The sequence below is a fragment of the Candoia aspera genome, chromosome 1 (genome assembly GCF_035149785.1).
Source record: "Candoia aspera isolate rCanAsp1 chromosome 1, rCanAsp1.hap2, whole genome shotgun sequence".
NCBI lineage: Eukaryota > Metazoa > Chordata > Lepidosauria > Squamata > Boidae > Candoia > Candoia aspera.
In genome coordinates this window covers 239,681,215-239,707,663 of record NC_086153.1, presented here as the reverse complement: position 1 = coordinate 239,707,663, position 26,449 = coordinate 239,681,215, and the positions used below count along the sequence as shown (strand labels likewise).

The 26,449-nt window shown below is 37.9% G+C and overlaps 1 protein-coding gene across 1 annotated transcript in view; it reads right to left on the bottom strand.

The window, feature by feature from the left end:
- TSPAN4 (tetraspanin 4) overlaps positions 1–26,449 on the bottom strand; it is a 271,022-nt gene that overhangs the window by 56,346 nt on the left and 188,227 nt on the right. The window contains exon 3 of the mRNA XM_063289315.1: positions 15,725–15,799. Within this exon, the coding sequence (XP_063145385.1) occupies positions 15,725–15,799 (75 nt within the window). The remainder of the gene's footprint in view (positions 1–15,724; positions 15,800–26,449) is intronic.

Genomic DNA, 26,449 nt, shown 5'->3' with positions numbered 1-26,449 from the left:
ATCTCTGAAAAGAACTAGCCTCTCTAACATGTAATGACATGAGGCTTTATAAATATTCTAAGAAAGCAATTCCAAATGGGACTTTTTCCCAGAACAGCTGCATCCCAGTTTTTCCAATGTAAATGTGCTGCCACTGGGATGTGTATGTTCTTTTGTGATCACTGTCATTTCAGCCTTTTGCTGATTAAGCCTCTGACTAATTTGTAACACATCTGGCTTATCAGACACCATATCCTACTAATATTTCAAATATATATAGTTTGGGGCAGCTTATGGGGCACTGCAAACCATCTTTTTGTTTCCTTTTCTTTAACTATTTAGCCCCCCCTCACCCCCCCCCCCCACACACACAACAAGAAGTATATTAGGGCAACTCACAGAGTAGAATTCAGGAAGTTAAAAACAGTAAAATGCAACAGTTAAAGCACCGATTAAAATGAAAGCAACTGAAAGAAATTAAGTAATGGAGTTAAAGCAAGAAATGCCGTGAGGTGATCGAGAAGGCCTACGAGTGAAGACTTTGCCTGTTGCGGGAAATGCATTAGAATAGGCATCCAGTGCATCTTCTCTGGGAGGGTTGTGACAGGGTGGAGAAAATAGAAACATTATCTGCCGGCCTGCCCCACGACCTTCCAAACATACACACTCTTTTGTACTATGATAAGGACAGGCTGTGAAAGTAGCCTGAGAAAATGCTAACTAAGGAGATAAACAGTTATACTTACACAGAATTTGGGGGGAGGGGAGGAAGTGAAAAAGAGCCCAATGTGCAGGCAGAAAGGAGAGTTAATTTGCTGCAGAGTTGCTGGAGATGTGGAGGAAAACAAGGTGACTAGTGAACCATGAAGGATTTAGGCAACTTTAGTTATGTCCTGTGTGAGGCAAGTTCCCTGAAGAGTTCCAGGACAGTGTGAGATGAGACCGCACAAGAAAGAAGATGGGCAGCAAGAGCATCAGGCTAGAGACGTATTTACACTGTACTTTGCACAGTCAGACTTGATGGTGAGCCTCCAAGACAACAATATTCTGCTAGCTGAGGGACTGCCAGCAAAGCATAATTAATGCCCTTGACTAACTCTAATAGAGGAGTTAGAGACAGCTGCACACCCACAGTCACAAGCTAAAGCTACACACACTGCAACCTAGAAATATTAGAACAGGTAATCATAAATCATTGTTTTTGTGGCATTTCAATCTCTTTGTGGCAGAAGCAGTAAGGGAAGAGAGAGCTGGGGAAAATGTTTTATGTTTTAACCACTGTCAGTACATGATTAGCTCTGCAGGCTTCAAGGGAAAGCAACGCTTTCGAACATAAACCTGGGTTAAATTCAAATAGAGAAGAAAACATTACCAGAGGGTTCTTGTATGCTGGACTTGCCTAATGAATTCCCAAGAACCTAAAGACTTGTGACATGATTCTGAAGGCCTGAGAGAAAGAAGACTTCTTGTTCAGTGCTGGAAATGAGTTAGAGGATCTCCCTGGGGAGGGTATTTCACAATTAAAAAGGCCCACTTGCCGTATCCTACCTGGTAGAATCACTCAGAGAACAACATCTCATCAAGACAGACCTATTAAGAAAGAGGCAGTCATTTACATTTACAAGTTCTTAAGGGTTTTAAAGGTGAAACAAGCGTTTCACCTTTCAAACAATTGCATCTATAAATAAACTAGGAGTATGAAGTTGATAAAGTACTGATGTAATATCCATGTCAGCTTCCGAGATGCAACGCTACATTGCTCTGCTATAAATGGGAGCTGAGAATGGTGAATACGAGGTTTCCAGTGGATTATGGCCATTGTCTTGATCATTTGGGTGAGGAAATGGAATAATGTGAGTTAGTAGCTTTTACAGTGTAGAATGTAAAAATATGAATGGAAAATAGGCTGCAAAATAAACATGGAAAAAAAGTCAGTTCAACTTCTAAAAAAGTCTGTGTGCCCAATTTTTAAACTTCAGGAGGGTGTCATCCTCTAGGAGGTTTAACAAATATAAAAATTGGACACTGAGCTATATGAATTATAGAGGCACGCCATTCTGAAGTGGGATTCTGGAACATTTGATATAGAGCTGAAATTTGCCTTTTAAATGCATTAACTCTTTATTCCACTAATGTTTTTAATGAGCATCCTGTGAACTTTCAAAGACAGAAATTCCAGAAGGAGTATTCATACATATTACAGAGCTATTTCTATTTTTCTGCATTTAACTAATACCTGATTGTACTGTACATGCACCTTTCCTTCTCTTTGATATTCTCACTTCTAGTGCTACGGTAACCTTTCATAGGGCACTGTGCTATGTATGTGTGGATATATTAAACAAACCTTTGCCTAATGCCTTTGGGAAATAAACCTGATTTTTCTTAGTTTCATAGAAACCACTAAAAAGTCTTCTGTTATTAAACTAAATTTTAATTCTCATGACCACAGGAATATGTCAAAGAATTTACCTCATGAAGCACTTGCTTAATAAAGTTCTTTTTCTTTTTGTTGCAGGATGAAACAAAAAGGCAAATAGAGACCCCAAAAGATAAAGAAAAACCAAATAAAAACAATAAAATTAAGAATAGAATTATACACACATTTGTAATCTTAAGGAGATATACAAGCATTTTAAACATCCTTACTGAATATTCCAATATTTGAATAAGGATATATAAATATTGAATATACTTTTCCAAGATTTATCCTGAATATTTGTACAAAGAATTATATTATGGTAAGCATTGTTAATACAACTAGTAAATGGCAACTAGATGCAAATAAATTTACGGTATACTTTATTGTGAGGATTTTCAACACTCCTTGTTCTTGTGTCAATTTTTCAGTCAGATCAGTTTCCCACCCTGATCTAATCAAAGATGTATTTTAATTTTCTAATGTTTTGCCACAATAAACCTGACAAGTAACAACAGGAATTGAGTCAATTTCTTATGTGAGATCAATTTATATGCAGTGCTTGATACAATCCAAAAAACGATAGAATGATCTCAATTCGAATTCAGGGCAAGCCATCTAACATCACAGTGATCCAAATATACGCCCCAACTACAGATGCTGAAGAAGCTGAAGTAGAGCAGTTCTATGAGGATCTGCAGCACCTATGGGACAACACGCCTAAAAGAGATGTTATTTTCATCACAGGAGACTGGAATGCTAAGGTGGGCAGTCAAATGACACCTGGAATTACAGGTAAGCATGGCCTGGGAGAACAAAACGAAGCAGGACATAGGCTGATAGAATTTTGCCAAGACAACTCACTCTGCATAACAAACACTCTCTTCCAACAACCTAAGAGACGGCTTTATACATGGACTTCCCCAGATGGACAACACCGAAATCAGATTGACTACATCCTTTGCAGCCAAAGGTGGCGGACATCTATACAGTCGGTAAAAACAAGACCTGGAGCTGACTGTAGTTCAGATCATGAACTTCTTCTTGCACAATTTAGGATCAGACTAAAGAGATTAGGGAAGACCCACAGATCAGCTAGATATGAGCTCACTAATATTCCTAAGGAATATGCAGTGGAGGTGAAGAATAGATTGAAGGGACTGGACTTAGTAGATAGGGTCCCGGAAGAACTCTGGACAGAAGTTCGCAACATTGTTCAGGAGGCGGCAACAAAATACATCCCAAAGAACAAGAAAACCAAGAAGGCAAAATGGCTGTCTGCTGAGACACTAGAAGTAGCCCAAGAAAGAAGGAAAGCAAAAGGCAACAGTGATAGGGGGAGATATGCCCAATTAAATGCAAAATTCCAGAGGTTGGCCAGAAGAGCTAAGGAATTATTTTTAAACAAGCAATGCGTGGAAGTGGAAGAAGACAATAGAATAGAAAGGACAAGAGACCTCTTCCAGAACATTAGAAACGTTGGAGGTAAATTCCAGGCAAAAATGGGTATGATCAAAAACAAAGATGGCAAGGACCTAACAGAAGAAGAAGAGATCAAGAAAAGGTGGCAAGAATATATGGAAGACCTGTATAGGAAGGATAACAATATCGGGGATAGCTTTGACGGTGTGGTCAGTGAGCTAGAGCCAGACATCCCGAAGAGTGAGGTTGACTGGGCCTTAAGAAGCATTGCTAATAACAAGGCAGCAGGAGACAACGGCATCCCAGTTGAACTGTTCAAAATCTTGCAAGATGATGCTGTCAAGGTAATGCATGCTATATGCCAGCAAATTTGGAAAACACAAGAATGGCCATCAGATTGGAAAAAATCAACTTATATCCCCATACCAAAAAAGGGAAACACTAAAGAATGTTCAAACTATCGAACAGTGGCACTCATTTCACATGCCAGTAAGGTAATGCTCAAGATCCTGCAAGGTAGTCTTCAACAATTCATGGAGCGAGAATTGCCAGATGTACAAGCTGGGTTTAGCAAAGGCAGAGGAACTAGGGACCAAATTGCCAATATCCGCTGGATAATGGAAAAAGCCAGGGAGTTTCAGAAAAACATCTATTTCTGTTTTATTCACTATGCTAAAGCCTTTGACTGTGTGGACCATAACAAATTGTGGCAAGTGCTTAGTGGTATGGGGATACCAAGTCATCTTGTCTGCCTCCTGAAGAATCTGTATAACGACCAAGTAGCAACAGTAAGAACAGACCACGGAACAACCGACTGGTTTAAGATTGGGAAAGGAGTACGGCAGGGCTGTATCCTCTCACCCTACCTATTCAACTTGTATGCAGAACACATCATGCGACAAGCTGGGCTTGAGGAATCCAAGGCTGGAGTTAAAATTGCTGGAAGAAACATTAACAATCTCAGATATGCAGATGATACCACTTTGATGGCTGAAAGTGAAGAGGAACTGAGGAGCCTTATGATGAAGGAGAAAGAAGAAAGTGCAAAAGCTGGCTTGCAGCTAAACTTCAAAAAACCCCAAGATTATGACAGCTTGATTGATAACTGGCAAATAGAGGGAGAAAATGTAGAAGCAGTGAAAGACTTTGTATTTCTAGGTGCGAAGATTACTGCAGGAGCTGACTGCAGTCAAGAAATCAGAAGACACTTAAACCTTGGGAGAAGAGCAATGACAAATCTCAATAAAATAGTCAAGAGCAGAGACATCACACTGACAACAAAGGTCCGCATAGTTAAAGCAATGGTGTTCCCCGTAGTAACATATGGCTGCGAGAGCTGGACCATAAGGAATGCAGAGAGAATGAGGATTGATGCTTTTGAACTGTGGTGTTGGAGGAAAATTCTGAGAGTGCCTTGGACTGCCAGAAGATCAAACCAGTCCATCCTCCAGGAAATCAAGCCAGACTGCTCACTTGAGGGAATGATATTAAAGGCAAAACTGAAATCCTCTGGCCACATAATGAGAAGACAGGACACCCTGGAGAAGATGCTGATGCTAGGGAGAGTGGAGGGCAAAAGGAAGAGGGGCCGACCAAGGGCAAGGTGGATGGATGATATTCTAGAGGTGACAGACTCGTCCCTGGGGGAGCTGAAGGTGTTGACGACCGACAGGAAGCTCTGGCGTGGGCTGGTCCATGAAGTCACGAAGAGTCGGAAGCGACTAAACAAATAAACAACAAGGGGATAATGACAATACATCAATAGCAGGATCCATTTCATAAGACAGATGGGTTGTAATCCCAATTTCTTCAAAAATTAACAGCCTAAAGGACTAAGAAACCTATTATGTACTAATTTGTCTGCAAATTCACTAACGCAGCCCAGCAAGCTTCCAGTTTCTATTGTGTCATTTCAGTAGAGTATACTGCAATCAAGGCATTATTTTCTAGTCAATTCTTCATTACTTGCTGAAAAAGTTTTAGAAGAAATTCTATGGCACATGCATTCTAATGAGAATCACTGTGTTCAGATCTTACTTTAGAAAACTTGGACAGATTCCCTTACTATTAAAAAAAAGTAGATATATACCTTTGTTCAAATGTTGTTAATGTCGTAACTGGTAAGATCTAAAGATCTGATCAAGGAATGCTTGAACTTAACTCATTTAAAACCAGGTTGGGTCTTGTGACCACTGCTATTGCAAAACATTCAGCAGCAACAAGGTTTCCTTCAACAACTAAATATCTAATTAAAAAAAAACAAGCTCTATATTCTCCTACCTCAATTGAACAAATTTATTCTCATGCTTTTGTCACTCTCAAAAGAGAGTGATAAAGGAATGGGAAAAGGAGAGAAAAGTCAACAGTCAAAAATTGTCTTTTATCCTCTCCAAGCTTCTAAATTAAGTTGTTCATATTAATTAGAAAAAAATACTTTGCTTGGCAGGAGGCAGCATCAAAGAATAAATTTATCAAGATTAAGTCATGCCAAATCAACCTGCTTGTCTTTTCTGACGGAGTGACCAGTTTAGTTGGCATGGGAATGTGGTAAACATAGTGTACCTAATCTTCAGCAATGCATTTGACAAATCTCCCATGAAAACCTAGTAGAGAAGATGGAAAAATATGGGCTGGATTATGCTACCATTAATACCATTAAATGGATGCGGAGCTGTTTAAACAGTTGTACACAACAGGTGTATGTCAGTGGCTGTGCCTCCAGATGAAGGTAAGTGTCAAGGGGCACACTACAGGACTCTGTTCTAGGCTCTCTGCTGTTCAACATATTTATATACATCTTGGACAATGGGATAGAAAATACAATTATCAGATTTGCAGAGATCACATAGGTGGGATGATAGCAAACATCTTAGAGAACAGTATCAAGATTCTAAAAGATCTTGACAAGCTGGACCAATGAACAGAAACCAACATGATGAATTTCAACAGAGACAAATGCAAAGTTAATCATTTGGGGAGGAAAATCAAAAACATGCATGGAGATGGAAGAGAGCATACTAGGCAACAGTACATGCAAAAAGGATCTGAGTATCTTGGTGGATTACAAACATGAGTTAACAAGGTTATTTAGTTGCAAAAAGAAAAAAAAGTAAAAGAAATGTAGATGGCAAGAGATGGAGGGCTACACTGAGGAAGATCATGCTTTATTGCAAGCAATGATAATTGGTTTCCAGCTCACAGAAGAAAGAGGAACAAGAAGAAAAGAAAGTAAACACTTTTATAGAAGTTGTGACCTGGGGAGTGGGAAATTCTAAGACTTTGATTTGCTGGTGGGTTTCTATGATCATTGGGGGATGGTGGAGGATTGTTTTTATTGCATGTAAATGAGAGGAAGGAGGACTGCAGCTTTTCAAAGGAGGGAGCAGCACTGGAAATTCTCTTTGTTCCCATGTTAACAAGCAGTGGAACATTAGGAGACTAGATACCTGTCCTCAATTTAGAATGGAATGTCTGCAGTTTTCACCCAGCTATATTGTAAATTCTCTTATTAGGTCTGCTGCTGGGTGGTTGCGAGGGCTGAAACATTGCTGTCTTCTGTTGGTTTCATCCAGGTGAGTAATGCTCCTTTTCTTCCTGTTTGGCAGGAATAGTCCCTTCAGGTCTGATGGGATTATGTAAAGGAGGGGGTGGTATGACTGAGCTTGGCCCTGATTTTGTTCATGAGGTCCTAGGAGTGATCCTCCAGTTTTAGTTTGCCACAATAGAAAAAAACAAAACAAACAAAAAACCAAACTCCCCAAATGTAATTCTAGGCCACATCAACAAAAATATAGTGACAAGACCAAGATAAGTCATTGTCCCTCTATTCTGTGTTGGTTTTAGAACACTGAAATATGTGTTCACTTCTGAACTTTGCATCTTAAGAAGGATATTGACAAACTAGAGTGTGTCCAGAGGAAAGCAGCTAAAAGAATGAGTGGGCTGGAAGGAATAAATTTAGGAGGAACATTTGAAGACATTCTAAGAGCCAGTGTGGGTTGGCAGTTAAGGGACTGAACTGGCAATGAAGAGACCCAGGTTAAAGTTCATCCTCAGCCACAGAAGCTCTCTGGCTGGCTTTGGGCTGATCACTGTCACTCAGTCTAACCTACTTCACAGAGTTGCTGTTGTAAGGGAAAATGAGCCAAGGGAGCACTGTGTATACTGCCTTGGGGTCCATAACAAAATGTCAGAAATAAACACTTAATTTTAAAAAAATGAACCTTAAGAAGGCTGCGGGGAGACAAGATAGCTCTCTAGTATGTGAAAGACTATTTTGTAGAAGATGGGGTAGACTTGTTCAGTGTCATTCCAAGAAATAAGACACAAGTAGTAGGTTTAATTTACAAGGGGGAAGCAAGTTTTGATTAGACATCAGGAAAAAGTTTACAGTAATGTTGTTCAACTGCCTCAAGAGATGGTGGTTGCACTTTACTTGAGATATTTATGCATAGGCTGAATGCCATCTGTCAGGGATGCAATAGTAGTGGATACCTGCACTGGACAGGGAGTTGGATAAAATGATTCTCAAGATCCCTCCCATCCTTTATATTTTATGGTTCTATTATTTCAGTTTCTTAATATCAGAGGGACAGTATCATCCTAACCAATAGAGAGTCCAATGTAACTCAATTAATACTCATTGAACATTATTATTCATTAATAATATGAATAGATCCTCTTACCATATCCTCTAAAAGGAAGATGATTCTTAATTTAAGACAATCTTCCCAAGAATGAACAAGAAATGTTACAGACCCAGCGGAAATTCCTAGGTGATGCTTTCTTAACCTGTCAACCTAGGAATGCTGATTCTAGCTGAACACCATCCTCCCCTCAACAAATGTATGCTTATAACATGCATATATTTTGAAATACTTATGTGTGTGTAGTGAAGCCTACCAATAGCTGCACTTAAAAAAAAAAGGCTGGCCAGAACAAAACATAGTATCTATTGACTGATTCCCCATCTACAAATATCAATCATTCTTTTTCACAGTTGAGTCAAGGAAGGGGAGAGAAATAGAGACACAAAGCTGGATGGAATTGAGGCAAGAGAAAAAGACAACAAGGAAGGAAAGCAAAGAGAGAGAAGCCTTGTTTAGGCATCACAAAAATGTCAATTTTAGCAGGCAATTTAGCTCCACCAAGCTCAGGCTAATCTTCAGGCTAACATCTAAAAGCATCCACACTATTAAAAAGTGATGTCTCCAGCCCCTTGCAACTCTGCCCAGCAAATTATCTGGGAAAAGAACCTATCCAGGAAGCGCAGTGCTTGAAAGGCATCAACACATTTCCAATTTGGTATGCTTAATAAACCTCCTTCAGGGTTTACATTGCAGAGTTTGCATAATTATTGATTTGTTATGTACACATGAAAAAAAAATCTTCGCATATACAAAGCCAAGCAGTAGGCAATAGAATCAGGACTGTTGAAACATTAATGGGATTTTAGGAAGAATGGTCATTTTAACTTCAGTCCTACTACGCCATGATAATGAAAAATGTCACCACGATTTAAGTTCCATTTTAATCCTGAGCAGAGGAGGATCATGTAATGTTGCTTTAACTGGTGCCAATCCTCTAGAATAACTACTACTCCATATCTAATCCAATTGGACTTACATGGAGTTCTGTAATTTTTCCTGTTTCCTGTTTCTGTCATTCTTATTGCTAGTAATTAACACAGTGGGTTATTTGTCCAAGTTAACTTCTAAATGTACTACTATATGAAATCTGAAAGTAAGCCTAGCAGCATAAGGAAGGAGGCATCTGACAGGCAGGAGTCAAACTTGGAATCCTTTCCTGTCAACTACCTCTATCCATTTTCTTATATTGTCCGGATTATATTTGCCAAGATGATATTTTATTCTGTTCTAAGTACAGTAATTCTTTATTGGACTTCCAATCTACTAAATTCATTTGCAATTTTTTAATTCTGAAACCACAACTTGGGTCCAATAATCCTCATAATACAGCTACTTTCTGATTACTTTTGACCTTTTTTTGTTTTTGTTTTAAACCCTAGAATTATGATTCCCAGCTTGCAGCACCTAAGTTCTTTATATAAATCAGATGAAGAAAGGGAAAATATGAATAAACATATCTATTGGAGATGATAAATAATGTTGCAAAAGCAAGTAAATCTGGCCTTTATTTTTGCCTTTGGGAAAGCATCTATAATGGAAATATAAATACAGATGTTAAAAGTAGAAGGGTAGAATAAGTTATTACTGACGTATTATTTAGAGTAACATTTGAAACTATGCACTTCTAAAATCCTTGTTACTCTGAAAATATAGTACTCACACTTCCCCTCAGGCAGAGATAGAGATTCTCTATAAGTTGGTGGTAGGTCTCTTATAGTAGCATGCATTTTCCTCTGTGGAAGATCAATGCATTTACAGCAGGGCTAGGAATCTGTTACCTTCCAGATAAAACTGGACTGGATTCTAGTTTCCCTTATCTGCCATGCTGCGTGGGCTGATACAACTGTACCATCTGTGCTATATACCCAGTACATCTCAACCTAGATCAGGAGCTTCCTTCACCCAGTCCTCAAGAAAGCCAGCAACAATGGGTGAAAATTCAGAAGATGAAGAGACATAGAAATGGCTATACCAAGAAACAGCTGAATCAGGCAGGGGTACATGGGGCTAACCTACTGAAGGAAATTACATCTGACTAGCAGCAGAGTTTGAATATTTAGGGAGCAATCTGGAGATAGCAAAGGATGCTGAAACAATGTTGATCCAAGGAGGTCAGTCTGACTCCCAATTCAATTGGTTCTTTGCTACAAAGACATTCCTAGCATTTGACTTTGGGTCAGCTCTTGACTTCTCAATTTGTTGACCCTTACAGCTGTTTTTCAGTAAGCTTGCTTTTGTGTTCTGAACTTGGATAGGATTTACAACAATGAGATTAGCTTAACAGATTGGTTATTGCAATAACCCAAATAATCAGCTGTTATTCTGAAACTAGGACAACTTGCAAGAAGTGTCTGGGACTACAGGAGATATGTTGTGCATTTGACACCAGTTTTCTATGCATGTGATAGACCTCATAGTCTAGATGAAAAAAATCAAGCACAGCAGGTATGGGGACAAGATCATAAAAGTCAGCTAGATGTGGAGAATGAGGTATGATGAAAGTGGTCATTAAAACTTTATCTGGAATGGAAGGGAGTTGAATGTGGAAAAGAAGCTTGTTTGGTTGCAGCAAGATTATTGTATGCAAAAAGTTGGAAAAGCAATGAAATGCCTACAGTGGAAGACTAGATTATTAAATTAACTGAACTTGCAGAAACAGGGAAGCTGTCCAGTTTGGTCAGAGAAAAAAAATGATAAAGTTTTTTTTTTAAAAAGACTGGAAATATGGACTTTTTGCTGAAAGAAGAGAAAAATGAATTGATGATTTGGGGATTAAAAATGAGACAAAGCGGTTAGAGAAAAGTTTAAGATGATAATCATTCAATAGGAAGAAGGGCAGAAGGCACAATTACATGTTTTTTTCTTTTCTTTTTCAATTTCTTTTGTATCTCTATTTTTTTCTTTGTTCTCGTTTGTTTTGTATATTTTACTATATTGAAAATTCTAACAAAAAAAAGAAGCTTCCTTGGGATTGGGTGGGCCTCTGTTTCACAGATGAGAAACATGGAAGATTTGGAAAAGAAAGTGGGAAGAAAATATAATGGCACAATCATTCTAAACTTGGTGCCATCTAAATGAAGTTGGAACTAAACTCTGCCCATGGGGATTATGGAAAATCAAAAGTCAGTAAGACTTCAATATTTAAGTGGACTGCTGCTTTCTGAGGCAGAATGAAAATTTATTTTGTCCATAATCATAAGGGAAAGCTCTGGAAAACAATCAAATTGAATGCAGTGACCTAGAGAAATATTAATTACTTTTATCATTAGATCAGAGATAGCATACAGATATTGCATGCATGAAGCCCCAACCTAATTCCTAGTACTTCCAGTTAATGGATTTCCTGTAAAAAAGAAGTATCTGTGACTCAGAAGAGCTGAGCATTGTGAGTGATAGTACCAATTACAACTGGACATTGATCTGATCCAGTGTAAAATTCAACTTCTTACTTTCAAGGAGATAAATACGTAAGTCAGAAAAATTCCCCAACAAAAAAGAAGATATTGATGTAAGTGGACAAGTTTTCCCCCCACCTCCATTCCTTTAACTTCAATAGCTTCTTTAATTCTTACCAAGGAATGTAAAAATATGCCATCAATTCATTTAGGGAAAAAAAATCCTAAATACATTTAAACAAATATACACTGCAAGATAGTTGAAATGTAATTATTTATACTCTGTGCCTGATCTTTGTTTAATCCTGGGATCCCTGCCTACCCTACTTTCTCAAAATGGAGGAACAGTCTAAATTGCAATGAGGATTTGTCTTTGTTTCATCCCATCCAATATCCTATAGACCAGTGGTTCTCAAACATTTTGGTCTCAGGATCCCTTTACATTCTTAAAAATGATTGAGGACCCCAAAGAGGTTTGTCTTACATAGCTTATATCTATCAATATGTAGTGTATTAGAAATTAAAACTGCGAAATATTGGCATATTTATTTGAATTCACAGACCCTCTGAAAGGGTCTTGGGGACCCCCAGGGGTCCCCAGACCACACTTTGAGAACCACTGCTATAGAAGATTGGGATAGTATGTCTGACCAAGATAGGCCAAGACTTATACAACCAAGACCTGTCACTGGTCTTGCTCCCTCCAGTCTCCACTGCATCTTCTGTCAGATGACCAAGATAATAACTTTATTACTGATGCTTAGTTATTATGGATCTGGTACAGCCTATGATACTACCTTGGAATCTAGAACTTAGATTTTCTTTGTTTATTTGACTGGAATTTAACAAGATACATGTTTTATTTCTTGCAACTGTTCTGATCTGGAGAAATTCTAAGTTGTTGCTTTTGGTCTCCTAGGGAAGCTACATATAGTTATATATTATTTCTTATTAAATAGATATATCTTGCTGTTCTGCTTATAAAAGCACTCAAGGGAACTTAACAACAATTAAAATAAAAACCCAAATATAAAATATTCTCTTCTGTTGGAATAAAATATTGCTTTAAAATCAATTCAATTAAAATCAATTAACAGTTAAAAGCTTGAAGGAAGAGATCCCCCTCTCCCAATTTTCCTTACACTGGGAGGAGTCCAGTGTACCTCCCTGGGAAAGGCATTCCACAACCTGGGAGCCATACAGGAGAAGACCCTCTCCCACAAGCTTCTGGCAGTAGGGACATTTTCCAAAGTGTTTCTCCTACTCATCTATGAAGCTAGCAGGTTCATAGTGGGAAAGATGGTTCCTTAGGTCTTAAGGGGAGCCATCAGGCTATTCAGGGGAGGTATCCTTCTATAATAGTGAAAATCTAGCTGCTTTGATAACTCGATAGTGATACCTTTAAGGACTATCTAATTCTACTGCTAACCAAGTAAAGCTATAGTTTCCCTCAAGTTGAGCTCAGCTCCTGATAATAACATGAGCACATCGATACTGCTTTCTTGGGAGCAACGAAGAAGTGGTTTGCTCTGTTTTTCTTCCAGTTTGCTATTTTTTAAATCTTTTTTTCCTCTTTTTTCTTTTATTTTAGTTCCCCATCTAGTCTACAGCTCTGGAATCTCCTGATGATCTCCCTTCCAAGTACCACTTAAGCCCAATCCTGTTTAGCATTTTGGAGATCACCCAGCTCAAATAGTTGTTGCCCCTTGCTGAGAACAATGGGCAATAAGCCACTCCTTAAATTCAGCAGGCCAAGTGGATTTTTGCAGTACTGGTTAAAGAGGAGGAAAGTGTCCTCAGAGGATCCTGGTGTGTCAGGTAGGATGAAGATCTTGTTCTAGCCAAGCCTGATCTTGAATCTAATATTTAACTTGAGTTTTTTTGGGGGGGGCAGGGGGGAGCATTTCATAATGAAATTTTCCACCAGCTAGTTATCTGTATGGTGCTTGTCTTTGTCAGTGACACACATGCAGACAAACAGGCTATCCAACCATAGCTATGTTCAGGCAGAAGGACTACCAGGAGAGGCTAAGAAAAGGAAAGAGCACACTCTCAGCTAATCTCTGGGGGTGGGATGGGGGAGTGAAGTGTCATAATGAAGCTCTCCTATTGTTCCTGGTCATGTGCATTCATACTTACAAACACAGTACAATTGGAGCTGCAACCTCCATAATGCCAGGTAGCAAATAGTCAAATAGACATATACAGTACAAAAAAAAAAAAGGCTTTAAAATCCATTTAATTCTTCATGTGTGATCTATCACTCAATGTCATTTTAACATTTTATTTTCCCAAATAATCTCAATAAAATTTAATCCTTTTAATACTGTTCACTGTTTGCACAAAAATTCGGGTGAGGATTAGTACATGAGAAGGGAGGGATCACTAGTTTCCCAGTCCAGGTGATACGATAATGTCCTTCAGTGTTTCCCCTTCCTTTTAGCATACCATGGGCACTGTTACAGTAGTTTGCAATATATACCAATTCATACTGTACAGATACTTATGTTAATCCATCTTCTATTATGCATAAGTCTCTCTTCTAAAGAGGCTGCCACTAATTCATAAGCCTTCATAGTAGATGAAGTTAAAATGATCACTGACAACATAAATTATGTTCCATACAACTTGATTTATTATTTCCTGTTGGCACAAAGTTAATTTCTTTTTAACACCATTGCCCAGTATCCTAAAGGATATCAGGATGTACATTTTTTACCATTGTAACAAACAATTCTGGCTTTTTCATAACTACCAGTGAAATTCAGCAGCAAAATTATCCATTTTGAGTGGGGGGGAACCATCAATATTTGCCAACCTAGCCTGCTTAAAGAAGAGGAATATAAAAATCAATCAGTGAAATTTAAACATTATTACCCTATTACTCACAAGATAAAGATAGATGATAGGCTGTTTCCTTTTGTTACTCAATGTAAGTCGCTTTCTTTGGAGCTTGTTATGAGATGTGGAACTTAAGTGGTCACTGAATCTTTGCTTTTGGCAGGTAGTGCCAGCTAGTAAGGAAGAAAGGGGGGATTCTAGTATCTATGCTTGGGCTGGGAAAGGGAAATTAAAAGAAAGAGCAGATAACTTAAAAAGAAAAACCTAAGGAAGGAAATTGTGAATAAGACTTACCTTGAGAGTTCTGGAAAAAAACCCTGTTTCTAGCTCTGTAAGTAGGTGAAGTCTATGGAACATGGTGGAACCCTCTCTTCTCAGGAATGCCATCAGAGCAGCTTTCTCTGTTGAATGCTAGCAAGTACTATCAGCCCTACCAGGTAACTTACATATTGTCAAGCTTTATTCGTGCATATCACAACATCTGAATCATTGATTTCATATTTCTTAATTTGGATCTACAACATCTTTCCTGATTTGCCACCTCTGAGATGTGCTAAGACTGTAATTCCAGAATTTCTTAGCTGAGATTATGCACTCCCAAAATCTTTGGGAAAGGCTGGTTTTACTATGGCCAATTCGGGATTTTCAGCACAACATTTATTTCTTACTAATGAACTTCTTAATGTGATGATTATAATCTGCTTTTTAGTGCATGAGTTTTCATCAGCCTTTTCTCATTAGACTGCTCTATATTTAAACAGTGACTGTGTTGCCAATATACCTGACCTTGAAATGGAAGCATGCTTGAAAGAGGGGAAAAGGAAGAGGGATCCCAGAGCGTTAAGTATTTAGGTATTCAGATACATGATTCCTGAAAGGTGGGGGTGGGTGGGTGGGAAAATCTTGGAAAACATGATCTGCATGCCAAGGGAAAGCCTTCATGACTTACTGATGAAGGGAGAGGCAGAGGCATTTGCTGAAAGGGACAGAAGACTCTGAAAGAAAATCTTTTGACATACCTTGTCGGTGTAGACGAAGAAGAGAATCACGACTGTGAGCTCCAGCACAAATATAATTAACAGCATGATAAAAAACTGTCAAGAGAAGAGGGAGTGGGAGAGAAAAAAAGTCCAGAAACATCAAAATCTGGTTTGTCTTCCTGACCCTGAGCAACACATAAATCCATATACAAAGGACAGGGAAAAGCCTGTATCTGTATAATACCATTTTAAATGCAGGTGGAGGATCCACTTCTTGGATGTTCTTCCACACAGGAAAACTAGTAAGTCAAAGAGAAGGCTAGAATATAGTTTTTCCTCCTGCCACACCACATTCTAAGTGGCGAGAACACTTTTAAAAACAGTAGCATTCAGTGATTTGATCCTCACCTGTAGGCTGAAATGGTACACCTAGACAACTTCAGTGAGAACTAGGATGAGGTCATCTAGATGCAGACCAACATTCCCCTATCCAGTGGGCTTCCTTCAGATGTGTAAGGATTATAATCCCCAAGGTTCCTAGCAAGCATGGCAGCCATACTGATTGGGAATCCTGAGAATTGTAGTCCTAAAGTATCTGGGGAGCACCAGATTGGTGAAGTCTTATACTTACATAAGCTCAGGGGCAGCTGTTTGTAGTTGTATGGAAAGAGACCATACAATTGATGACAAACAAGGATCCAAATTCATAATGGATCTGTTAGGACAGCAGCTAAGGCACTTACTTGTAACAACTCCAGCAAGAACACAGTTAGGCTATTTGTGGCATTTTCATCAATAGCATGATGTTGACTGAAGGCTATTGCATATTCCAACTTCACAAGGGCACTTGGCCACCTTGCTTTAGAGAGAGGCAGGCATTCCTTTATGCATATACACTTCTGCTACACCTTTCCCAACCCCCAATATATGGATCTAGGAAGAAAATAAATGTCTTAAACTTCTAAGGTAACAAATATGCAGCCAAAGACACATGGTGAAAACTCCCCAAAACACTAAAAACATAAGATAGTTTAAAATATGCATCTAATACTGAAATAAGCCTAAAACTATAATGATAATGAATCTAGAGACAAAATCAGATATTAAAAACTAGCTATGTGTATCGTTCTGATTTGTTTTGTTTTGCATTTTTTTGGTAATGAAAAACAATCTCAGATGACTGTGAGCTGAACAGAGGAGCCAAGTATTTTTCTACCCCAAAAGCATTTCCTTTATTTATTTAATTTATATTCTTCCTTTCCACTAACAGTTCTGCAATACACATAATACTTTCCCCTCCAGCCATTTTTCTGCTCAAAATCACTATATATGTTGTTCTTTTTCCCCTCCAGGGAAAAGGGTATTTCAAAGGGTATTTCAAGCTATAGGATGGCGCTTAGTGGCAAAACAGATTAAGAAAGAATTAAGCACCCTTGCTTCTGCTTTTTCCTCCACTCAGGGCTGTAGAATGTCAGACTTGGGATTTGTTTAAAAAAAGAAGTCAATATAAAGATACAAACAACTGTATTTAAGAATGGGGAGAAAATTGTTTAGATAATTAATCATTAATTAATTCATATTATTCAGGCATATAAATACATAATTCCCAAATATATGTGTTAACCAGAAAACAATAGCACATTTATACCTGAATGATTCCTAATTCTGGGATACAATTTGCCATTCAAAATTTGCACACAAAATATATCTATTACAGAAAATGAGCACAAAAATCCATTATATTAGAGGAAATCACTTATAAAAATACATAAAAATAAGAATTTTAGAGAAAAGGTGCATACAAAAAATGTATACATTAAGAGAAATATGCATTAAATGTATAAATACAGACACAGGAATAGGACGAATTGAATGTAAGGATGGGGGAAAAATGAGAAATGGAGGGGAATTCTATTTGATACCATCTCAAGATCTGGTTTAGGCCTGAAATAGCTAAAAGGCAAATTCAAAATGATATGATTTTAAAATATTTCTAGAGTCATGGCTTCTGAGCACTATGATTTAAAAAATAAGGATATAAGAAAAAACAGAGTTTTATACGACATAGGGTTTTTTGGTTTTAATGTTTAAGATTCAACTAAGATGTTATATTGCCAGTATTTTAGTTTCCTGAAAAAGTTGCATAGTCTCCTGGCTTCACAGTAATGAACTATGAACTCAAATCCCTTTACATGTTTACAAATCATATCCATGTGTTATAAATCATATGCACCTTGAAATATGTTTAATTGTAGCATTTTTCTTCTCTACAAGTTCAACAGTGGTAGAGAATCCATAGCTTGTCAACTTTTGTTGAACTACAACTTCCAGCAGCCCCAGCCAACAGTGAGTCATGGTAGAAGTTATAGTTCAGCAACAGGTTCCCATTCCTGCTCTAAAAGATCCCATAGTGTTGAGTAAAACCTTCCTTCCTGTTTCAGAGACTTTCTGAAATGCTTTAAAAGTAGAAGGCATTTGGACTATCTCTATGGCAGTGTAGCCAAAACTGACTTCCAGAATAAAAGGCAGCAGTGATAGGAGATGGTCATGAGCTAGAACAGAACGTGACACCATGGATGCTGATGGGGACAAACAGTTCTGCAAATGTGACATCTATAGCTCACCAGTTGCCTATCTGCTTCTAGATTCCATTTAAAGTATTGAGTTTGGTTTTCACTCTAAAGGGTTAAGCCTAACCCTTCTGAGTTTTAAAGACCAACAACCAACACTTTCAACTGAGCTTAGATGCACTGTTCTTGTGTTTATTTTAGCATGCCCTTGGTTAAGAAAATGGGTTTTTGCCATTCATTTTCTGGCTGCTAACAGCTTTTACCAATTTATTTGGCTGGCTTGAATATGACTGCTTAATGCTTTAAATGTTTAATAGTAAGTGCAGAATTAGATTTTTCTAAAAAGATCTGTTTTATCTTTTAATGTAAAGGTGGCCTGGGGCAATATCTATAAGTCTGCCCATTTGACAGTTTGTAAAAAATCCCTTCCTTACCAGGGCAGCCTGGGTTGGTTTCTCTATCCATCACCTGCCCTGTCTCTCCTTCTCAAAAAGTAGGTAAATGTAAGATGGTGACTACCACAAGACCGCCCAGTCAATTTCATGGATGAGTGTTGACTTGAACCTGGATTGCCCTGCTTTGATACCAACACCAATCACTGCACCATACTGGCTCTATTTTGTGTGCAGTGTGTGTAATATGTAAACAGACTTTCTCTCTCCTCTTCCTCCTCCCTGCCCTCTCTCTCATAGATTTGTTTGCTAAAATTATACTGAAAATCTAATGCATAGAATAGTCAAATCCTTCACAACAGGATATATGGAATAAGGACACAGGGAGAATGGCTTTTTGTTATTTACAGCTTTAATTTCTCCCTTAGGCAAATCAAGTAATACATGGGTAACAAAATAGATAGATTTTTTTTCCCCTTGCATTCAGCAACAGAGGAAGTTATGAGCAAAGGTGAGGTAATCAGATTTTTAATTTAGCCATTTGCTTTAAAGAATCTGAAGCAATTTCACATTTGGTTTTTCTGTACTGCTGCTCATCCTGTACATCCCACACCCTGCCCTCAGCACACTTTCTTCAGCCACCTCTCCAGTAGGTTTTTACTTGTTCTGTAGGGAGCTGCTTTTGCTAAGCAAAAAGAAAAGATCTACTATCTTTTTGAAGGCCTCACTTAACTACAATTCTTCACTGAAGCATTTTTTTTTTCAATTCAGCTGGCACACCAGGAACTTGCTTCCCTGAACCCACCAAGACTAAGACAAGAAGCTGATTGCTTGTCTTCACCTGTCCTGACTTAACCATGATTTGATCAGGGTTAACCAGATGGACTCCAGTAGATCTGATTTACAAAAGCATGCCTCAGTCTGCATTACTTTAATTGGATCCATTCAACATATGCATCCCTCACCAACTGAGATGCATTATTAATTTGCAGTCTGATTCTTCATGCTTACTGGGAAGTAAGGTCCATTGATTTCAGTGAAATTACACCTCAGTTTGAAACACTGGAATTTTTCTGGGGAGGGTGAGAAGCTGCAATGAAGAATGAGCTTATAATTTGTGGACGCAGAGAATGCTGCACAACACACGTGTACATTCTTTCCTTGCATGGTGCTCTTGGACAGTTTTGCTAGCACCACCGTTTTCCTCCTAAGTTTTACAACTTCGTATGATTTATTAGGGAAAGGATCTGGTGTTTTAGAATTGGGCATACAGAATATGCCCCTTGTCCATCTAGCTCAGCATTGTTCTCATTGGCTGCCAGTAGCTCTCCTAGGCTTCAGAATAGAAATTGTCCAAGTCATCCATGGAAATCCTCAGGATGAAATCAGGGACTTTCTGCATGCAAAGCTGTGGCAGGAGGGATACATTGGTCTGCCTGACTACTTTATAGTTCCTTTGTGTCCACATTTTTGACCCAGCCATATTTTCAGTACTAACACAACTACTGAGAGAAAACTACAAATATGGCCAGAAATATATATTTTTTTTATTGCAGATATTTACACTGATGATTAAGTTGGCTGAAAACTAGCTTACTAGATTCAACTGTGCCAGTGGCTAGAGGAGACAAAATACAATCAACTGCATATGAAATTTTCTCCCATATGCATAAATTGGTAGAACTGAAGTCAATCCAGCACTGAATAAACTCTTTATCTTACAGATTCACAGTATATTGGATTATATCTATTAAAATACTTACATCCTATTACTAATATTATAACAGTAGAACTCCTTGTATTTAGGAAGGTAGAATTGCTGTTGATGACCAAAGGAAAGGAATGGGGAGGGGAGTTAATAAGAGACTGATATTCATAAGCTTGGAGCAATACTCTAAAAATTGGGAATTAAAAAAAACTATAAACGCATTTATCTGAAAGTAATCCTCAAAGGACATTGTGGGATTTATTTCCAAATAAGCATGAATAAAATTTGGCTATAAATTAACATTCTAGAGCTAATGTTCTTATTTGCCAAGGTCTTCTCAAACAAAAGAGAAATCTGAGGAGGTTACAATGTATTACAATTCAAAACCATTCAGAAGAAAATAACTCATTCTACCAAATGTCTTGAAATCTCAGCAGATTTCTGAACTGCAAGCCCTTATGAGGGAATACATGTGCTCATGTATGTGTGCTGCAGATGTTTTAAATTATGTTGATATTGTACACAGTTTTGTGTTCTATTTTTATTGTTCTGGTTTTGCTTTGGGGTCCACATGAGAGAAAAATGACACATAAAGCTGATTAAATGAATGTGACCAGATTAAAATAATGTACACAATGGAACAATGTCAGAAGAATAATGAAACGTTTGATAAAGATTGCAAGTAGAATAGATGGTTTGATAAAGATTGCAAGTAGATATAGGAGCATATTTGTAATGTTGCATTTCAAGAATATAGAAGTTGTATACCTTGCATTCTTATATTATATACTGTATCCCTCTCAATATTTTATATTTATGTCATCTCCAGTAAGAAAAGAAATCATTTTAAGAAACAAAGAGAAGATGATATCACAGTACCAAGACAGTAGATGGTTTATAGCAAAGTTCTGCATATTCAAATAGCCTTCAGAAATGTCTCAGTACCACACTTTGGGGCAACTAAGCATCTACATATACTGAAATAATTGTTGAAGAACTGTCCCATTCCTCCCGTGCCAACTGTTCCACCATGTTTAGAATGGCTTGACTGAAACTCATTCCTGCAAATTTAAAGCTACTGCACTTTCATTTTCAAGCTCCCAATTTCAAGCCTGTAGAATTTCAATGGCTAAAATAAATAATTTGATGAATTAAAGCCAAATCTTTCAACCAACATGTTTTCCATAATAAAATAAAGGTCAGACAATTTGGAATGAAAAACATGACTTGCCACTACTCCAGCTGTGATCCTCTCCAACTCTTACTATTATGAGGCTTAAATTAAGGTTTATATTCTATTCTACTAGGTTTATTCAGCAGAATATTCTCCTCTGGCTAGCAGCAATGCATAACCCAATTGCATACAAATTGGCGCATAGGTATAATCATTTCTCTATTATCCAATTGCCTTGATAGGTCACATGAGAACATTCTTTTTTCTCCTAGACCTATTTCCAGAAGCTGTGCTAACTTCTGTTTGTAACTATTGGTCTTCAGAGGGAAAAGAAGATAATTATTGGGGGTGATACAGATATAGATATTGCTGTTTACACAAGTTAAAGGTTCATTTAACTGTTTGAGAATTGTATTTCCCTTTTTCCTTTTATTATTGTCCTTTTGATTATGTATGGTGTATAATTGATGGCTGGACTTTCTATATGAAATCAAGGAACAAGACAAGGGGACTGAAACTCTAATAGCTACAAATGTGGGCAGCCATGTTTATTTTTAGTTTGGTATGGGTGATAGAAATCCTCCCAGCTTCTGATGGTCTTTGATCCCAGTTTTCAAATGCTGAGCACAGTGTTTGTATCTAACTGATCCTGCCAAACATATTCAAACTGTCAGTCTCCAAATTAGATAGCAACTAATTCCGGAAGATGGGAAAGCTAATCTATAATTGACTTTTCATGCATCAAATACTTTTTCTGATTCAAATCCATTATACTTACAACCTATGTATAACACAGGAAATTCACTGTTTCCATCAGAAGTTCCCACTGATATCAGACAAAGTTTTTATGATGACGACACATCACAGAGCATTTAATGTTAGAAGTTTTTCCAGAGGACTTGAAAGATTATTACAAGTGGATCTAACGGTCAAATCTAGGCTGATTCCATGGTTACATCACCCAAGGCAACCATACTGATTTATTTTTATTTTGGGGGGGAAATCAAATAACTTGTGAATGAAGGTTGGGAACATATATCTCCTTATTTTTTCTCTTTACGCCTTCAATAAATGTAATAGTAAATTGCCTGGGTAGGGCTCCAAACTTGTAACTTCAGTCATTTCCACTTTAAAGGAGCTCAAGTAGAAAGGATGAGAAATACTTCTGCTACTACGTCCATGAATCAATAGTCCAGATTGGCACGCACCAGTTTCATATGTATTAAGTAACTCAAACCCAAACTACAAATGCAGCTACTTCTGTTATTTTCTGACAACCATTCTGCTTTGATCTGACCTGAAATATGCAATCCCAATAACCCAAACAAATTTTATATGCAGGCTCCATGATTAAATGGAAGGAATAAAAGGAAAATCAAGATTATACAGCATATGGAATAGCGCAGTTAAGTAAGCTTCCCAGATGAAATGCTAAAAATAAGGAGGAGAATAAAAATGAGCTTTGCTATGGTTCCAGGGGACTGCAGGCAGCTGATAGAAGAACAATTTATGTCCTGAGACACGCAATCCTAATGCAAAGCATTCACACAGAACCTCATAAAGAAGATTAATCTTACATTTCAGTGAGATATATTTCACCTTCGAAGTTTTTGGTAGCTAAGATGTTATCTGAATGAGGTTGCTGAGGAACAGAATCACTATGCTACTTATTTTTCAAAAGACTTGTGTGTGTTAGGACGCAGGACAAGGAAGGGGAAAGAAAGTATATTGTTCCTTAGAATCAAGTTAAATTTCTATATCCTAAACTCTGTACCTTTTTCTATTAAGAACTTTTATTTAATTTTTGTTAACACACTGACTCTGATAACTGGTAATGGTAAAATATAGTTAGTGCTGTTTATGTGAGCCTCAGACTTTTATATCTCCCTTCCTCCAGTGCAGGCATACAGAGATCAGAAAATTTTACTTCCATTTTCAATGTTTCCCCTCCCCAAACTGATATCTGCTAAAGTTATATAGTTGGCAGAACCATGACTTGATTCTGACTGAAAAGCCAAATCATTCATCAAAGATCCTATATCACCACCGCAAACATTCACTCTCATATTTCATCCCTTCCTTCTGAGGAAAGAATATTTCCAATTTTTGACTTACATCCTCTTTCCCAACATCTACTTGGATATTCTAATCCAGGACATGATTAGAATTGCTTGAAGAAAAGCAGATGTGAGCAGACTTGCATTCTCCTGTCATACTTCCAGCTGTCCTCTGTAAGATGGAGAACAGAGTCTGTCCTAATCGTGAACCATTTTGTATAAAAAGATAGCCAGCTCCCCATCGCAAACATGCAGTCACTGACTCTCAACCTTGTGGAAAGTGACAATGGGATAGAACTACTACACTCATTTCAGTTATCCCTCATGAATAACTGAATAATTTGAATAAAAGGAAGAGGGGATTAAAAATCTCCAACTCAGCTTCTCTTTCAATCTATTCACCTAGTATTTAGTCACTTATTTCCTGAGCCTCCTCATCTTTCTCTTCCTTGGTTGCTTGTGTTTCTGAAGATTAGCCTTTCATGGTTAGATCCCCTGGCTGCCCTGGAATTTGAGAGTAGTATGCTGCTATCCAGCATCAGCACTATTCTACTCCAGATAATGTCTCCCTCTGTGTTCCTGTGTCATCCTATCTCAGTGCATGGTGTCTCCTGTTTATTCTCTTCCTTTTCAATTTGAATTTGATTGCTTCTGTGCATGGAGCCATAATCTGTTCTCTTCCCATCACCAAACTACTCCTCCCACAAACCTATTCAGAAAGTGAAAGCCTTGGCACCAGGGATGCCAGCCAATGTCTCTCTCTGCCCTCTCTTGATGCTTTGCCTTCTGTTGTGTCTTTCCCTCCTCATATGTCTTCTGAAGGGATTATGCAGTCAAGGAGATGACTAGCAGTTCCAGGGCACATTCATGTAGAGGATGCAAATTTTATGCCTCAGTCATGTCTACAGCGTATATTTTCCCAGTCTAACAGAGGGTGATTAAAGTCACTTATTAAAGTTAATATTCCTTTTGTTAACATTTCTTAGATTTCATTTCCACCTGCATATTACCCTAAGCATCACATCCAAAGCACAGTGTGACAATATACCCACATTTCCTTTTGTTTATCATTGGTTTCAACATCTGGAATGATTCTTTGTAAACTTCTGCCTCCTTTGATAGTTCTAGTACGCTCTCTTTGACATACAGGGTACTACCATTCTAGTGTGTCTTTCTCTACAGAGTATGTATCAACAGAAAATTGTATTCTTTTAGCCATTTCCATTTCACAAGTTTCTATAGAATTCCCCTTTGAACAAAGTCATTTTCACTCTCATCCTCTCAGGACGATTCTTTCCCATCCAGATTCCATCGCAACTCTTGTCTCCTTTCCCTGAAGATCAGTTTAAAAGTATGTTGCCTCCTTTTTAATACTAAGTGCCAGCAGTCTGGTTTCATTCTGATTCCAATGGATATACAGAACTGGCTTGTAAAGATACCCCAGTACCTAACAAACCTGCTTCTCTCCTCCTTATTCCATAACAAGATCTCTATGCAGTTAAACTCTCACAAAATTTGTATGGAAGCAAGAGCCATTGAAGTCTTAAGAGTAAATATATGTAACACTGGACTAGAAATTAGGCAAAGTATAATTTACAGTACTACCCTAAATTATGCAATTTTGTACATTTTGCTTTAATCTCTGGCATTACTTTAAGATGGCAGTCTTCACTTGTTATCTAAAATGGTACAATCCAGTCAGGTTTACACCTAGATATTCAGTGGAAATGATACATAACTTTGCCAGATCAGTAAGGATTATTTGCACAAATGCCAGGGCTGATGTTCTAGGATTAGAACATTGCAGAGAGATTGTGAACAAGTGCTCCAAAGGTTGGATATATGCTAGGAATGTGTAACAGGATACCAAAAGTCTGCATTAGCTGTTATAGTATAAGGTGTATATCATTTATTACTAGTTCCACAAGGCAAAAGGAAAGAAAACGGTGTTTCTAAAATGCAAAAACCACATAAATCAAGATGTGTGTTTTCAGAGAGGAAATCCACACCTTTTCTCACTTGGGGTTCTAACATGAATCATTTGATAGCATTAGTCTGGCAAGTGGAATGAGAAAAGAATGGTCCCTTGAACTGTATGTCAGACAGCTGATTTAATTGGTATTTTATGGCATTTTCAGGATTTTATGACTTTTGGAAGAAAACAGATTCCTAATCAATAAAATGTCACAGAATACCAAAGCTACAGATCTCTGTCATAATCTGAGCATGGTCATGCCAGTTTGCTTTTTTTTTTGGTAACCACAGGCACAGAACAGCAGAATATCCTTCCTCTCTTTTTCAAAAAAGAATTTGGCCTTAGCATTCACAGTATAAACATTTCCCAGGACACAAAACCTCTAAGAAGCTATACAAGTCTTCAGGGTCACAACTAGGGTCTGTGTCACCTGGGGCAAACATGGATTCCATGCCCACTTTGCCCCCCCACGCTCATTTTGATGCCCCCCTGGCATGGCACCTGGGGCACATGCCCCACTTGCCCCCCTCCCGATTGTGGCCCTGCAGGTCTTGACCCTGTTGAGCATACAACTGCTACAACATCTGCCTTGCTATGCAATAAACCGGTGAATTAGACATATAACACCAATGGTACATTTTTTGACCCATCTCAAAACCTACAGTTAGGATTTTTCAAAATAATTAATGGAGGTCAAGAAACTATAGCACATTCAGCTAGGTATTTCTTTGGAAATAAAAGGTGTAAGTTTCCAGTTCAGTGACAAATGTGCCTTTCAAAGATGTCTGAAATGTCTGCTCTAAAGAGGCAGTTCAATGAAATTTTGATACCTGGTTTCGGTGTATTTGTCTTTTAGTTTTTTAAAGATATTTTAATTGTTGTATAGAG